We start from the raw sequence: 17,560 nt of genomic DNA on the forward strand, positions 1-17,560 counted from the left end.
AACTTTTGGGACTTCATCAGAATCAAAAGCTTCTGCACAGCAAAGGAAACAGTCAAGAAAACAAAGAGACAACCCACGGAATGGGAGGAGATATTTGCAAATGACAGTACAGACAAAAGGTTGATATCCAGGATCTATAAAGAACTCCTCAAACTCAACACACACAAAACAGATAATCATATCAAAAAATGGGCAGAAGATATGAACAGACACTTTTCCAATGAAGACATACAAATGGCTATCAGACACAAGAACTCATGTTGTTTTATTTCCTTATCATTTCTTCCAAAATAGGAAAGATGGAGTTCTGTATTTTTCCTACGGTGTTTGGAGTTATTTGTCATCAGCACCAAGAGCATCCCATAGTTAACAATTACCAGCCACTTATTATACTTATGAGTCACTTATCACTGGAGTCACTGTACTAAGCATTTTATACAGATCATCTCCTTTAATCCTTAAACAACACTAGAAAGCAGAGATTATTATGCTTACAATTGTATAGAGAATAAAACTGAATAATTTTCAGAGGGACCCACAAATATTTGAGATAGAATTCCAACTCATAGCACTGGACAGCAGAAACTGTTCATTAATCAAAATGTATAGACAGTGATTTTCTGTCATCAAACATTAATCTCTCAAAATTTCAAGTTTCATAGCTTTAGCCTCACTTGCCTTTCCTAGCTTGGATTCTTGTCTTTTATGGAGCAGCAATGAAGTTCAGGAACTAGAATGAGCTCCAGCATCATCTGGCTGAGAGGTCCCCAGACATTAGCCTGTGAGATGCTTGCTAGAAGTACAGAATCCTGAGACCTACTGAGCTGAATTCCCTATGATATATTCTGTGTGCCTGTATTTAAAAAACTAGAACTAAAACTAAACCCTCCTCAGGGATTTTGATGCTCAATAAGGATTAAGAAAACTTCATTTAGTTCAACTAACTGTCCTATCTGATTCACAAATGAACAAGCAAAGTTTTAGAAAAACAAAGTGATTGGAAAGTTAATGCTGCTCCTTATAGAGAGAACTAGATTATCCAAGCTCTCAGACTAGTGTTCTTTTTGTTCAGTTGGCTGCCTTCCCATTTTTCATTACATTTTTGTTATTAGTATCTTATAGATAGATCTAAGTACATTCCTAATGTTCCAATCTCTATTCAGAGTCCACAATAAAGAAAAATTAACCTCCAGATCAATAAAGGATATAGCAATGTTTCTATTTTGAAGTTAATATTTCAAACTTTAGCAAGAGCAATAACTGAGAACCATCACATATTTATCTACCCCTGAACCTTACACTAATTGAGGAACACATCTAAGAGCTATGCAAATTACTCTGAACGATCAGAAAGCCACAGCTATATTCTCCCCTATTCTATCTCTCAATGGGAATGTGATGCCTCATAAAGGTTAAGCTCTCTGACTGGATACATTTTAATTACCATGTCCTGGAGGCAGGAGACTCTCTTAAGACCCAGTTGACTGTATTTTGTCAAGAGGGGGGTGATGCAGACCAGCAGACAGCCCCATGCTTTCCTGACATTCAGATCCTGCTTTAGGGAGTTCACTCATTTGGGGATTTTAAGAGACTGTGCTTTATTTTAGAGAAGAGCTGCACCTGTTTCATGATCCCTGTTGGCATATAATGCCTTGATCAGACTATTCCTGTAGAGGTCCCTCAGTCTATACCACCAACCAGTTAACATCAGATATCCTCTAAAATGTGTCCAAGCTCTACCCAAGGGCCTTGTATTCTATCCTTTGGTTCTTCCTTTCCCTAAAACAGTTTCTCATCCTTCATCCTGTCTAAAGCCTCAGAAAACTCTGTAGATCCTAGAGACAACAATGAGATGTTTTGTGAACCTTTGGGCAACTCCTGCCTCTGTCATCCTAGAGTGGTAAGATCCCTTCACTTAACCTCTACTGCTTCTTCATCTACTGTGTCTGCCAACAAGTAAGACCTGGCCTGGACATGATGGAGAGAATATTCCAAAGGCAGTAACTGCTAGCCTGCAACTGTTTGTCTCCAGTTTCTTTTCTTACTGCTACCCTCATTACTGAGAAGAAGGCACTGTAGATGTCCTTAATTTGGGAGGAGGACAGGAAGAGTTCAGATTCTTCTTGACAAACTTTGTGAAGGCACTAACTAGAATCAGAGTTTAGGGTCAAGAATAATAATAAGTCAAGCAGAGAGAGTCAATTATCATATGGTTTCACTTATTTGTGGAGCATAACAAATAGCATGCAGGACATGGGGAGTTAGGAGAAGGGAGTTGGGGAAAATTGGAAGGGGAGGTGAACTATGAGAGACTATGGACTCTGAAAAACAATCTGAAGGGTTTGAAGAGGTGGAGGGGTGGGAGGTTGGGGGAACCAGGTGGTGGGTATTAGAGAGGGCATGGATTGCATGGAGCACTGGGTGTGGTACAAAAACAATGAATATTGTTATGCTGAAAATAAATTTTAAAAAATGATTTAAAAAAAGAATAATAAACAAAAATCAGCTTGCTAAACTGAGGTTAAAAATAAATTTTGATGGATTGGAGGGGAGTGAGAGCAAGAGTAAGAGCAAGATCAAGAGAGTGAGAGAGAGGGATTCCAGATCAGGAGCCCAGGAGATCAAAAAAGGATTGCAAAGCCAAGCCAAAGACAAATCTGAAGGGAAGGCTAGAGTTACCTAAGCTGGAACATTCATCAGCTGGAATAAAGAAGACTAGAAAGAAGAGGGTCCTTCCTCAATATTTCAAGTGCTCTGGGACAAATGGTACTCAAATCCCACTCAACCTATGTCCTTAGGAATTTTGAAGCATTTTATATTTGTATTTTGAAATGTGAACTAAGAAACTCAGAAACGAGGAGCTGGCTCATCAGGCTGATACCAGGAGGAAGCTGAAGAGGGCTCTACTTTTGGCATCTACGGACAGGGAGTCATGGGACAAAGTTCCCTAGAGCATTGTTAGAGCTAATATACATAATTGCCCAATTTCCTCTCTGTATCTCTCATAAAAGACCAAATTAGTATAGTACTGGCTTCATTAAAACATTTTAGAAGTTTGACTTTTTCTCTGTTTAGTGGTGGTATTAAGGAGTTAGACTATTTGTATTGATTTGTAATCACAGTCCATGACAAAAATGTACTATGTAAATAAATATTCTAGCTTTCCCATTTGCAACAAGATTTCTGTTCCTAAACTCCTCCAATATAGAAATCTGGTTTGCCTCTCTTTTTGTTCCCTATAGAAAACAAACTGAGAGTTACTGGAGAGGAGGCGGGTGGAGGGATGAGTTAATGGGTGATGGGCGTTAAGGACGGCACTTGTAATGAGCACTGGGTGTTGTATGTAAGTGATGAATCACTACATTCTACACCTGAAAGTAATATGACACTACGTTACCTAATTGGAATTGAAATAAAAACTTGAAAAAGAAGAAAAATATCTGGAAGTACCCACATCTACAAATATTCTAATGGCATACGACATATCTTTCTTAAAGAATTCTCACACTTCTACTTAAAAATATTATATTAGGGGCGCCTGGGTGGCTCAGTGGGTTAAGCCTCTGCCTTCGGCTCATGTCATGATCTCCTGAGATCGGACTCAGCAGGGAGCCTGCTTCCTCCTCTCTCTCTGTCTGCCTCTCAGCCTGCTTGTGATCTCTCTCTGTCAGATAAATAAATAAAATCTTAAAAAAATATATTATATTAAAGTCATGAATCTAATTTCACTTTCTCCTAAAACCCTATAAAAGTAAAATGATTGACCATAGAGTTGAGGGTCCATATCTGGGCTCTCTACTCTGTTCCACTGGTCTATGTGTCTGTTTTTATGCCAGTACCATGCTGTCTTGGTGATCACAGCTTTGTAGTAAAGCTTGAAATCAGGTAACATATTGCCCCCAGTTTTATTTTTGTTTTTCAACATTTCCTTAGCGATTCAGGGTCTCTTCTGGTTCCATAAAAATTTTAGGATTATTTGCTCCAGCTCTTTGAAAAATACTGGTGGAATTTTGATCGGAATGGCATTAAAAGTATAGATTGCTCTAGGCAGTATAGACATTTTAACAATGTTTATTCTTCCGACCCAAGAGCATGGAATGGTCTTCCATCTTTTTGTGTCTTCTTCAATTTCTCTCATGAGTGTTCTGTAGTTCCTTGAGTATAGATCCTTTACCTCTTTGGTTAGGTTTATTCCCAGGTATCTTATGGTTCTTGATGCTATAGTAAATGGAATCAATTCTCTAATTTCCCTTTCTGTATTTTCATTGTTAGTGTATAAGAAAGCCACTGATTTCTGTACATTGACTTTGTATCCTGCCATGTTACTGAATTGTTGTATGAGTTCTAGTAGTTTGGGGGTGGAGTCTTTTGGGTTTTCCATATAAAGAATCATGTCATCTGTGAAGAGAGAGAGTTTGACTTCTTCATGGCCAATTTGGATGCCTTTTATTTCTCTTTGTTGTCTGATTGCTGTTGCTAGGACTTCTAATACTATGTTGAACAAGAGTGGTGAGAGTGGGCATCCTTGTCGTGTTCCTGATCTCAACGGGAAGGCTGCAACCTTTTTCCCATTAAGGATGATATTTGCTGTGGAGAAAGGGGAACCCTCTTACACTGTTGGTGGGAATGCAAGTTGGTGCAGCCACTTTGGAGAACAGTGTGGAGATTCCTCAAGAAACTAAAAATAGAGCTTCCCTATGAGCCTGCCATTGCACTACTGGGTATATACCCCAAAGATACAGATGGAGTGAAAAGAAGGGCCATCTGTACCCCAATGTTTATAGCAGCAATGGCCACGGTCGCCAAACTGTGGAAAGAACCAAGTAGCCCTTCAACGGATGAATGGATAAGGAAGATGTGGTCCATATACACTATGGAGTATTATGCCTCCATCAGAAAGGATGAATACCCAACTTTTATAGCAACATGGATGGGACTGGAAGAGATGATGCTGAGTGAAATAAGTCAAGCAGAGAGAGTCAAGTATCATATGGTTTCACTTATTTGTGGGGCATAACAAATAGCATGGAGGACAAGGGGAGTTAGAGAGGAGAAGGGAGTTGAGGGAAATTGGAAGGGGAGGTGAACCATGAGAGACGATGGACGCTGAAAAACAATCTGAGAGTTTTGAAGGGGCAGGGGGTGGGAGGTTGGGGGAACCAGGTGGTGGGTATTAGAGAGGGCACAGATTGCATGGAGCACTGGGTTGGTGCAAAAACAAGGAATATTGTTATGCTGAAAAAAAAAAAAACTAAAGTGATTTTTTAAAAAGTCATAAACCCCACAAGGACAGAGAAGAGTAGAAAGCACAAAATAGTAACACAATTTAGGAAGCTGGAAACCATATGGACTAGGAAGTGGTAATCAAGATGATCTTAACATTGTCTTCAACATCACTAAGCTGCAGACAGTTTCTCCTGGCTATGTGCTTCTGACCTCCACTTTCTTAGAGCTTTACTTTAGAAAACTTAGTGTTAGGTTTTTTCCTCTGCCCTCTTTGATATATAAATCTTATCCCAGCTTTTTGACAGTTTTACAATCTAGAAATATCTTTCTCAAGTACCTGGGAGCCATCATTTTGAAATGTAATCATGAAGAAAGAGCATACTTATTTCCCAATCTCAGTGGAAGGGTAGGAACCCTACTTCAGTCATGCCAATCAGCAAACACAGATGGCCTAATCACAGTGACCAACCTTCTAAGTGCCTCCATTACTTTTCTACCAGCTCACCCGAGCACTTAAAAGTCCTCCTGCAGGCCCAGTTGGTAAAGCATGTGACTCTTGATCTGAGGGTTATAAGTTCAAGTCCCATATTGCATGTAGACCTTATGTAAAAAAAAAAAAAAGTCCTCCACCTTTTTTTTTTTCCAGTGGAATTGAGTTCAATCTCTCTCCTACTGCAATCATCTTCCCCTCAGTTTTATTGAGATATAATTGATATGCAGCACGGTATAAGTTTAAGGTATACAGCATAGTGACTTGACTTACATATATTGTAAAATGATTACCATAGTAAGTTTGCTTATCATCCATCATCTCGAATAGATACAAAAATTTTTCTTCCTGTGATGAGAACTCTTATGATCTACTCTCTTAACAACTTTCAAATATACTGTACAGGATTGTTAAGTATAGTTATCATGTTGCACATTATAGCCCCATTTATCCTATAAATGGAAGCTTGTAACTTTTGACCACCTTCATCCAATTCCCCAACCACCCAAACCCTACCTCTGGAAATGATAAATCTGACCCAGTTGTCTTTGAGTTTGGGATTTTTTCTTTTCTTTTCTTTTTAATTCCACATACAAGTGAGATCATATAGTATTTGTCTTTCTCTGACTGATGTCACTGATCATAATACCCTCAAGGTCCATTCGTGTTGTTGCAAATGGGATGTTTTCATTCTTTTTTTATAGCTGAAAACTATTCCTGGTGTGTGTGTGTTTCATAATTTCTATATCCATCCATCTGCTGATGGACACTTCCATTGTTTCCATGTCTTGGCTACTGTCAGTAATGTTATAACAAACACAGGGTGCAGATACCTCTTCAACATAGTGTTTTTGTTTCCCTCAGGTATATGACCAGAAGTGAAATTGGTGGATTGTATAGTAGTTCTATTTTTAATTTTTTGAGGAAGCTCCATACTATTTCCCATAGTGGCTGCACCAACTGACACAAGAGTTCTCTTTTGTCCACATCTTCACCTGCAATAGTATTGAATAAAGTCTTCCTTGACTGTTTAGCTCCATGTGGTACAACCTTTTTTTTTTTTTATGGGACTGAATCAACAGATATGAGTTAACAGATAAGTGGAATCCTAAACTACTAGCAGGTGAAATAAAAGAGTCAATCTTGTAAGCACCAAAGAATCCTCAAAAGGCCCAGAAACTGGATTCCTTGGTAACGTGGGACCTAAGAGTAAAAGGGAACTCTAAGAGGTGACAGTTATTTCAGAAGAAGCTAGGTCCCTAGATTCCACTTTACAGCCCACACTATGGGAATGCTGTCCCTGCCCTACCCCAGCAGAAACTGGAGGTTTACTTTCTGGAGAAGCTTGGGACTGGGGCATTGCCACATACAGATCAAAATCTTATTAGTGAAGCATGTGAAAAACAAGGAAATTACATGACTATACCTACACACCAGATATTGAATGCTGAGACCCACAGCCCTTTATCCAGATGTTGCTGGCAGACCTCTATCCTGAATATAGAATATTAGAAGGATTCTCTTTGGAGGCTGAACAGGAAAGAACTGAAGATATGGGCATTGGAGGTTCCCTTCTCAAAAACAGGTCGACTCCCAGCCAGGATGCACTTCAGTGAAACTCAATCAACAGTTCCATCTATAAGCACAGAGCTGCCAGCCAGTTTCCCAAAAATGCACTGGGTTATGGCACAAGTCAGCACAGCACACAAATCTGAAATGCACAGCCCTACAAATTTTCCATATTTACATGCCAATATAACCACCCCACAAATTGAGATATAGAATATTTCCTTCTGGTTAGAAGGTTCCCTCTCTTCCCTTCTGAGGCACTATCCTCTCAGAGGTGACTATTCTTGTGATAAATATTACCAGAAGGTTAGTTTTGTCCATTTTTAAAGTTCATGTAAAAGGAATCCAATAGTAGAATGCCTACATCTGGCTTTGTTAGCACAACATGGTGTCTGTCAGATTCAATCATGTATGACCTATAATAGGAGTTTGTTCTCTATATTGCTGTGTAACATTTCATTACACAAATATTAGTTGATTAATTTTTCTGTTGATGAACATAGAGGGATTGCTTCCAATTTTTGGTTATTATGAGTAAAGGTGATAGGAATCCTTAAGCATGCCTTTCGTGGGTCATATGTATTTCTTTCTCTCAGGCGCACACCCAGGAGTAATATGTCCGGGCATTAGGGTGAGAAATATTATGTGTAGGCAAACTATTTTCCGAAATGCCTATACAAATTTATGCTCCCATCCAAAATAATTGAGAGTTCTAGTTGTTAAATAGTCTCAACAAATGTAACAGTGTCTGTCTTTTTATATTTGGGGTATTGTTGAAGAATACTAGGGCAATGGAAATGTCCTATATTTTTGTCTGCATAGAGGCTACATGGATATATACATATGTAACATTCATTAATTTTTTAAATTTTTTTATTTCTTTTCAGCATAACAGTATTCATTGTTTTTGCACCACACCTAGTGCTCTATGCAATACGTGCCCTCCTTAATACCCACCACCTGGTTCCCCCAACCTCCCACCCCATGCCCCTTCAAAACCCTCAGATTGTTTTTCAGAGTCCATCATCTCTCATGGTTTACCTCCCATTCCAATTTCCCCCAACTCACTTCTCCTCTTTAACTCCCATTGCCCTCCATGCTATTTGTTATGCTCCACAAATCAGTGAAACCATATGATACTTGACTCTCTCTGCTTGACTTATTTCACTCAGCATAATCTCTTCCAGTCCCGTCCATGTTGCTACAAAAGTTGGGTATTCATCCTTTCTGATGGAGGCTTAATACTCCATAGTGTCTATGGACCACATCTTCCTTATCCATTCGTCCGTTGAAGGGCATCTTGGTTCTTTCCACAGTTTGGCGACCGTGGCCATTGCTGCTATAAACATTGGGGTACAGATGGCCCTTCTTTTCACTCCATCTGTATCTTTGGGGTAAATACCCAGTAGTGCAATGGCAGGGTCATAGGGAGAAATTTTTAATTTCTTGAGGAATCTCCACACTGTTCTCCAAAGTGGCTGCACCAACTTGCATTCCCACCAACAGTGTAAGAGGGTTCCCCTTTCTCCACATCCCCTCCAACACATGCTGTTTCCTGTCTTGCTAATTTTGGCCATTCTAACTGGTGTAAGTTGGTATCTCAATGTGGTTTTAATTTGAATCTCCTTGATGGCTAGTGATGATGAACATTTTTTCATGTGTCCGATAGCCATTTGTATGCCTTCATTGAAGAAGTGCCTGTTCATATCTTCTGCCCATTTTTTAATATGATTGTCTGTTTTGTGTGTGTTGAGTTTGAGGAGTTCTTTATAGATCCTGGATATCAACCTTTTGTCTGTACTGTCATTTGCAAATATCTTCTCCCATTCCGTGGGTTGCCTCTTTGTTTTGTTGACTGTTCCCTTTGCTGTGCAGAAGCTTTTGATCTTGATGAAGTCCCAAAAGTTCATCTTCACTTTTGTTTCCTTTGCCTTTGGAGACATATCTTGAAAGAAGTTGCTGTAGCTGATATCGAAGAGGTTACTGCCTATGTTCTCCTCTAGGATTCTGATGGATTCCTGTCTCACGTTGAAGTCTTTTACCCATTTCAAGTTTATCTTTCTGTATGGTATAAGAGAATGGTCGAGTTTCATTCTTCTACATATATCTGTCCAGTTTTCCCAGAAATAGATGGAGAGATAAAGTGTTTCCAAGACCGGCAAGGCTTAAAAGACAATGCAACCACGAAGCTGACACTGCAGGAAATATTAAGGGGAGCCTATAAAAGAGAAAAAAATCCTAAGAATAGCATTGAACAGAAATATAGAGACAATCTACAGAAAGAGAGACTTCAAAGGTAACACGATATCAATAAAAACGTATCTATCAATAATCACTCTTAATGTGAATGGCCTAAATGCGCCCATAAAATGACACAGGGTTGCAGGTTGGATAAAACCACAGGACCCATCCATATGTTGTCTACAAGAGACCCATTTTGAACCTAAAGATACACCCAGATTGAATGTGAAGGGATGGAGAAGCATCTTTCATGCCAATGGGCCTCAAAAGAAGGCCGGGGTAGAAATTCTCAGATCAGATAAATTAGATCTTAAACTAAAGACTGTAGTCAGAGATACAGAAGGACACTACATCTTTCTTAAAGGGACTATCCACCAAGATGATCTAATAATTGTAAATATCTATGCCCCCAGTATGGGAGCAGCCAATTACATAAGAAAACTATTAATCAAGATAAAGAGTCATATTGATATGAATACATTAATAGTAGGAGATCTTAACATGCCTCTCTCAGAAATAGACAGATCATCGAAGCAGAAAACCAATAAAGAAATGACACATTGGACCAGATGGACCTCATAGATATATACAGAACATTCCACCCTAAAACAACAGAATACTCATTCTTCTCAAGTGCACATGGAACCTTCTCAAGGATAGACCACATATTGGGTCACAAATCAGGACTCAACTGATACCAAGAGACTGAGATTATTCCCTGCATATTCTCAGATCACAATGCTTTGAAACTGGAGCTCAATCACAAGGAAAAGTTTGGATGGAACTCAAACACCTGGAAGCTAAAGACCAGCTTGCTTAAGAATGCTTGGATCAACCAGGAGATCAAAGAAGAACTTAAACAATTCATGGAAACCAATGAGAATGAAGACACTTCGGTCCATTCATTAATTTTTACAGGTATTATTTGTGGTTTTGGCTCCTTGCATTTTCTTTTTTTAAATTTATTTTTAAAGATTTTATTTATTTATTTGACAGACAGAGATCATAAGTAGGCAGAGAGGAAGGCAGAGGGAGAGGGAGGGAAGCACGCTCCCTGCTGAGCAGAGAGCCTGATGAGGAGCTCTATCCCAGGACCCTGGGATCATGACCTGAGCCAAAGGCAGAGGTTTTAACCCACTGAGCCACCCAGGCGCCCCTCCTTGCATTTTCTTAATGTCAGGACAATATAAGGCTACTATCAGTGACTTTAAGCTAAGGAATGTCAATTTGAGCAAATTGGACAAAAACTTCAGGTATTAAAAATACATTAAAGCTGACAAAAGAGAAGAAAATCTGAATATCCTGCTATCTAGTACAGAAATGGAATCCATTGTCAGAAGTTCCCATAATGAAAATATAAAGTCCCAGATGATTTCACTGATGGATTCTTCCAAACATATAAGGAAAAGGTAACAGGTCTTAAATGAATGCTTCATCAGAATAGTAAAAGATAAATAAGTTTGTAACTCTTTTTGTGAGGCAAGCATGGCCCTAATACTAAAATCTGAGAGGTAAATGAAAAGAAAGGAAAATCAAAGGATGATCTCTGAAGTTTCAAAATTCTAAGCAAAATAGTACAAAGTTAAATCCAGAGATATACAAAAAGCATACTACACTGAGCCAAAGGGTTATTTTGTGATGACAGATTAGTTTAATGTAATAGTTTAATGAAATTCATTCCATTAAAATAAAAAGGAGAATAATCCTTTCAAAATTTCAACAGATGCAACAAAGGTGTTTGGTAAACTTCAACACCCATTTGCAATAAAAACCCTATAGGAAACTAGGAATATTTCCCTTCCTCTCCTGGCTTTTGGCTTCATTTGTTGTTCTTTCTCTAGCTCCTTTAGGTGTAAGTTAGGTTGTTTATTTGAGATTTTTTTGCTTCTTGAGATAGGCCAGTATTGCTATATACTTCACTTAACATAATCCCCTCCAGTTCCATCCATGTTGATGCCAATGGTAGGTATTCATCCATTCTGATGGCTGAGTAATATTGCATTGTATATATGAACCACATCTTCTTTATCCATTCATCTATTGAAAGACATCTTGGCTCCTCCCACAGTTTGGCTATTGTGGACATTGCTGCTATAAACATTAGGGTACAGGTGCCCCTTCTTTTCACTACATCTGTATCTTTGGGGTAAATACCTAGTAGTGCGATTGTTAGGTTGTAGGGCAGCTCTATTCCTTATGTATTGAGGAAACTCCATACTGTTTTCCAGAGTGGCTGTACCAGCATGAATTCACACCAACAGTGTACGAGGGTTCTCCTTTCTCCACATGCTCACCAACATTTGCTGTTTCCTGCCTTGTTAATTTTTGCCATCTAACTGGTAGAAGGTGGTATCTCATTGTGGTTTCAATTTGTATTTTCCTGGTGGCTAGTGATGTTGAATAATTCTTCATGTGTCTGTTAGCCATTTGTATGTCTTCTTTGGAGAAGTGTCAGTTCATATCTTCTGCCCATTTCTTTCTCTTTTTTTTTTTTAATTATGTTATGTTAGTCACCATACAGAATGTCATTAATTTTTGATGTAGTGTTCCAAGATTCATTGTTTGTGTATAACACCCAGTGCTCCATGCAATCTGTGCCCTCCTTAATACCCATCACCAGGCTAACTCATCCCCCCACTCTCCTCCCTTCTAAAACCCTCAGTTTGTTTCTTGGAGTCCACAATCTCTCATGGTTCATCATTACCCCCCTACTTCATTTTTCCCTTCCTTCTCTTAATGTCCTCCATGCTATTCCTTATGTTGCACAAGTAAGTGAAACCATTTCTCGACTGGATTATTTGTTTTTTGGGGTGTTGAGTTTGAGAAATTCTTTCTAGATCTTGGACACCAGCCCTTCATCTGTAATGTCATTTGCAAATATCTTCTTCCATTCTGTGGGTTGCCTCTTAGTTTTGCTGACTGCTTTCTTTGCTGTGCAGAAGCTTTTTATTTTGGTATCTGTTGATTTTTACTACAAAAATAATTTTTAAAAAGTTGTATACATGTTGGAATGGTAAGCAAAGAAAAAAAACCCCAGAATAAAATGTTTTCATTTGTTTGGTCTTTAACATCCATTTCAAAAAGCACAAGCATCCAAGTAGATGAAAGGACAGATATAATAGCAGGATAATTTGAGGAATATTTACCATGGTTAAAAATCAGAGAAACAAATATTCAGTCTCACTAGTAACCAAAGACATGCAAGTAGAACAATATTATTTTATACATAAGAAATTGTTAGTGATTAAAACCAGCAATGACACTAAGAGAAAGTGTGGTGGTTAAGAGCATAGACTCTAGGGGTCATGCAAATCTGGGGTCTAATTCTGCCCCCTCCATTTAGTAGTTGTATGACCTTGGTCAAGTCACTATACTCCCTGGACCTCAGTTTTCTCACCTATAAAATGGGAATAAGAATAGTTTCTGTATTCTAAGCTTGCTGTATCACTGAGATTGTGTAATGAAAGTGTTCAATAATATTAATAATAGGATTAATTCAATAGTGTTCATAAAAATACAGAAGATGTAACATTTTTAGCAGTTGCTCTGTATCAGATATTATGGCTGTCATGCTCTATATAGGCTGCCTCATTTCACTGAGAGTTTAGGACTTAAGGGGTTTGTTTCATACTAGGATTACTCTGTTTAGGAAAATCACCAGCAGAAATAGTCACGTTATAATTTATACTCCTGACATCTCCCTCAATCCAGTTCTACCTAGAGTATGGAACAGGCATTAAACTGTCTAGTACATAAGCATGAGTTCCTAGGAGGCCTGCCAGTCAGGCTGAAGTGCACTGTATCCCAGCAAGAGGCCTCAGAATCACTCTCCCGAGATCCACATCTGAGCTTAACCCCTGGGAAAGAGATGCCCTCTTTCTGTTCCCCAAGACCTAGCCAGAGTTGGCTGGAGGACAGGCTGCACAATGACACTGAAGTTGGCTCTAATGAGCACCTTGGGAAATGGTGTTTCAGGAGCTTTAAAACCCTGAAAAAGATTCTTGTCTTTTCAGGCCTAAGGGAGTCAAAATTAATCATACACTCTGTGTTCCTAGTGAACCCCAGACTCCACAGACCCCATCTTCACTGACTGAGTCTGAAATGTCCCAGCACTTCCTCATTGTGAATTATCCATCCAAGGGAAAGAAATGGAAAATCTGAAGATGCCTGACACTGACTCATGGTCTCACAGGTGAGAATCTGGAATGGACCACACACACACACATACACACACACCCCACTGTTCCCAGCCCAACAGCTAAGCACAAGTTCCCTGGGTAGATATGAGCTAAGTCTCTGCCTAGGATCACAAGCCTTTCTCTGAACCAAAGAACAAACAGAGGATTAAATGTTCACAGAAGCTTCTAAGGTCCCAGTTTCGACAAGGTCACTATCAAATGCCCTCTCACACCAGCTCCCTCCAAACCCTAGGGGAGCAGAAGAACAGAGTAGCTATTTTCAAGCCCAAGGAACCAGAGCCTGGCTCCTTTCACCTTCCTTCCCCTGAGGAAATGTCAGAGAGATGTGGTACAATTGCAGGGGTGAAGGCATAGGATCTAGAGGCACACCTGTGTTTGAATATAATTTACTAGTTATCTGAGTACCTCAAATATCTCTGAAGCTCAGTTTTACCATTTACAATGTTGTCAAGGATACCTACTTCATAGCCTTGTGAAGAGTAAAAACAAAGCCATGAAGGTATCTGGTATTTAACCAGTCTCGACAAATAGGGGTCATGACAAGAGGCCAAGAGAACTGAAGTATCAGCTCCTAGAGCAAATAACAGGTGCTGAAGAACAGAAGGGGAAGAGGACAAAGGAGAGAGAGTGATGGAGGCAGAGGCAGCCCCCTCCCTGTTTATGGAGGGGAGGTCCTAGTGATGGATGGGGAGGATGGGATATCATAGACGCTCACTGCCCCCAGCTTATATACCCTGTGCCACCATTTAAGGAAGGGCACAGGGATGGGAGCTGAATGGTGTGGTCAATTTCTAGAGACTGGGGAAGGCAAGTAGAGAGGAGGCTGTTTTGTCTACATGTGCGTGTGTGTGTGTGTGTGTGTGTGTGTGTGTGTGTGTGTGTGTGTGTTGGGGGAGAGGCAGCAATGGAAATCATCTCTTTCCTTTTCAACTGGTAAATGTAAATGACTTTTCCAATCTTGCCTTCAAGGATATGCTCAATTCTTTTTATTTATTTATTTATTTATTTATTTTCAGCATAACAGTATTCATTGTTTTTGCACCACACCCAGTGCTCCATGCAATCCGTGCCCTCTCTAATACCCACCACCTGGTTCCCCCAACCTCCCACCCCCCACCACTTCAAACACCTCAGATTGTTTTTCAGAGTCCATAGTCTCTCATTGTTCACCTCCCCTTCCAATTTCCCTCAACTCCCTTCTCCTCTCTAACTCCCCTTGTCCTCCATGCTATTTGTTATGCTCCACAAATAAGTGAAACCATATGATATTTGACTCTCTCTGCTTGACTTATTTCACTCAGCATCATCTCTTCCAGTCCCGTCCATGTTGCTACAAAAGTTGGGTATTCATCCTTTCTGATGGAGGCATAATACTCCATAGTGTATATGGACGGAAGATGTGGATATGCTCAATTCTTACCTCCTGCTATAGCCCATACTGACTTCTCTGGCCAAACTGATCTCTTCTCTGGACCTATTGTAACACAAAAAGCACAATCTGCATTTGTATGAGTATTGTCTTGCCTTCTGGTGTTCCATGGGTGTTTTTTTTCATCCCCAGTGAGATTTAATTTTCTCACTGGCAAGGTCCATGTATCCCCCCCCCCCCCCCCAGTATAGTTCTGGCTATACAGATACACATCTGTGACTGATCTAGTAATTAAATACTAACATATGGAAGGGTTTTATTGAACAGATAATAAGAACTACAAAGGATGGGAAAATCAAGCCAAGTGAACCAAACAGCTGTTTCAGACTTCCTCCTTCTGGGACTCTCTGAGCAGCCAGAGGAGCAACGGCTCCTATTTGGCATCTTCCTGGGCATGTACCTGATCACCATGACAGGGAACCTGCTCATCATCCTGGCCATAAGCTCTAACCCACGCCTTCATACTCCCATGTACTTTTTCTTGGCCAATCTATCATTAACTGATGCCTGTTGCACTTCTGCTTCAGTCCCCAAAATGCTGGCCAACATTCATACCCAGAGTCAGACCATCTCTTATTCTGGGTGCCTTGCACAGCTGTATTTCCTCCTTATGTATGGTGGCCTTGACAACTGCCTGCTGGCTGTGATGGCATACGACCGCTATGTGGCCATCTGCCAGCCACTCCATTACAGCACAGCTATGAGTCCCCAACTCTGTGTACTAATGCTGGTCATGTGCTGGATGCTAACCAACTGCCCTGCACTGATGCACACACTGCTGCTGACCCGTGTGGCCTTCTGTGTCCACAAGGCCATCTCTCACTTTTACTGTGATCCCAGTGCTCTGCTAAAGCTTGCCTGCTCAGATACTCGCATTAATGAGCTGATGATCATCACCATGGGGCTAATGTTCCTCACTCTCCCCTCATGTTGATTGTCCTCTCCTAAGGCCACATTTCCTGGGCTGTGTTTGGCATCTCATCTCCTGGAGGGCGATGGAAAGCCTTCTCTACCTGTGGTTCCCACCTCACAGTGGTCCTGCTCTTCTATGGGTCTCTGATGGGTGTTTATTTACTTCCTCCATCAACTCACTCGGCAGAGAGTGAAAGTAGGGCTGCCATTCTCTACATGGTGATTATCCCCATGTTAAACCCGTTCATCTACAGCTTGAGGAACAGAGACATGAAGGAGGCCTTGGGTAAACTATTTGGTAATGGAAAAATGTTCCTCTTACCATGACAGTGATGCCTGATCCTGGTATTCCGATCAATCCCTGCCCTTCATTATTTCAGTGATTCCACCATTCTGACTGATTTTTAAGGGAAGATTATCACTAAATCTGGGTTAGGGATGTAATGAAAAGGAGAGTTGCACTCCTTTACTTGACTCTAAAATGATATCTTCTGTCTCACTCTCTCTCTCGATCCCAATGAAGCATCCATCACTAAGGGCAGGACACCATTCCCCCTTCCTCACCTCTAAAACCAGATTATTAGCCAGAGTGGACTAAAGGATATGATTCATGTTCTAGAGCCAAGTAACCCTCCCCTTGTGTTCTATGGCACAAGGTAAAGGGATAAGAATACAAACACGTACTGAGTATCTACCAGGTTCCTCACTGTTCTTCACAACAGTTCTTTGAGGTAGGATTGTGAAAAGTGTGAGTCAGAATGTAAATAGCTTCCCCAAACCAGGTAAGTTTGATTCCAATACCCATCCTCTTTCTACCACACCACATTGTGGAGATCATGAAAAATAATGAATGATCATGATAGGAAGTAAAGAATTAAATTAATATATAATTTCCATAATATTTTATCTCTTTAACTTAAGAACACTCCTTTCTCTTATTCTAGGGGAAACAGAGTCGATATCTATGTGTGCCTACTGTGTGCCAATTTTGTACTAAGTACATGATTTATCCTCTGAGTTCTTTCATAAAAAAATCAAAATACAAATACAAAACCATAAATCAAGTGTGCTGGAAATTTTAGAGCAATAATTTGAGGAAAGCTAGTCTGGTAGAAATGGGTGTTCCAAGAAGTCACAAGCTTAACAAAGATTATCTTTTTGCAGTGGGATTACAGGTTACTATTTTTTAAATATTTAAATGTTTTGAAAATTCTAGATAAAAATGTTCCAAATATAGATATTTTTGGAGCCAGGAAATGAAATTTGAGGGCTGGCACAAAAATATTCTAATGACTAGCAAGTCACTCCAGAGATATAAAGAAGTACCCCAAAACAGAGCTCTCCAAAGTTTCAAGGTCAAGTTCATCCTGGATCATGTTTTTATTTTTATTTTTTTTCCAAAATACTTATTTATTTATTTTAGGAAGAGAGAGTGAGTGGGGGAGGGGCAGAGGGTGAGATAGAATCTCAAGCAAACTCCCCACTGAGCCTGGG

The 17,560-nt window shown here is 39.9% G+C and overlaps 1 protein-coding gene across 1 annotated transcript; it reads left to right on the forward strand.

The window, feature by feature from the left end:
- Positions 1-15,440: 15,440 nt before the first annotated feature.
- LOC111146374 (olfactory receptor 1N2-like) lies at positions 15,441-16,393 on the forward strand. The gene is given in 2 exon segments (XM_022501905.1): positions 15,441-16,068; positions 16,071-16,393. Coding segments are annotated over 2 exon segments (951 nt in total).
- Positions 16,394-17,560: the final 1,167 nt, after the last annotated feature.

The sequence above is a fragment of the Enhydra lutris genome, unplaced genomic scaffold (assembly GCF_002288905.1).
Source record: "Enhydra lutris kenyoni isolate GAN:26980312 unplaced genomic scaffold, ASM228890v2 scaffoldscaffold13, whole genome shotgun sequence".
In the NCBI taxonomy this organism is placed as follows: Eukaryota; Metazoa; Chordata; class Mammalia; order Carnivora; family Mustelidae; genus Enhydra; species Enhydra lutris.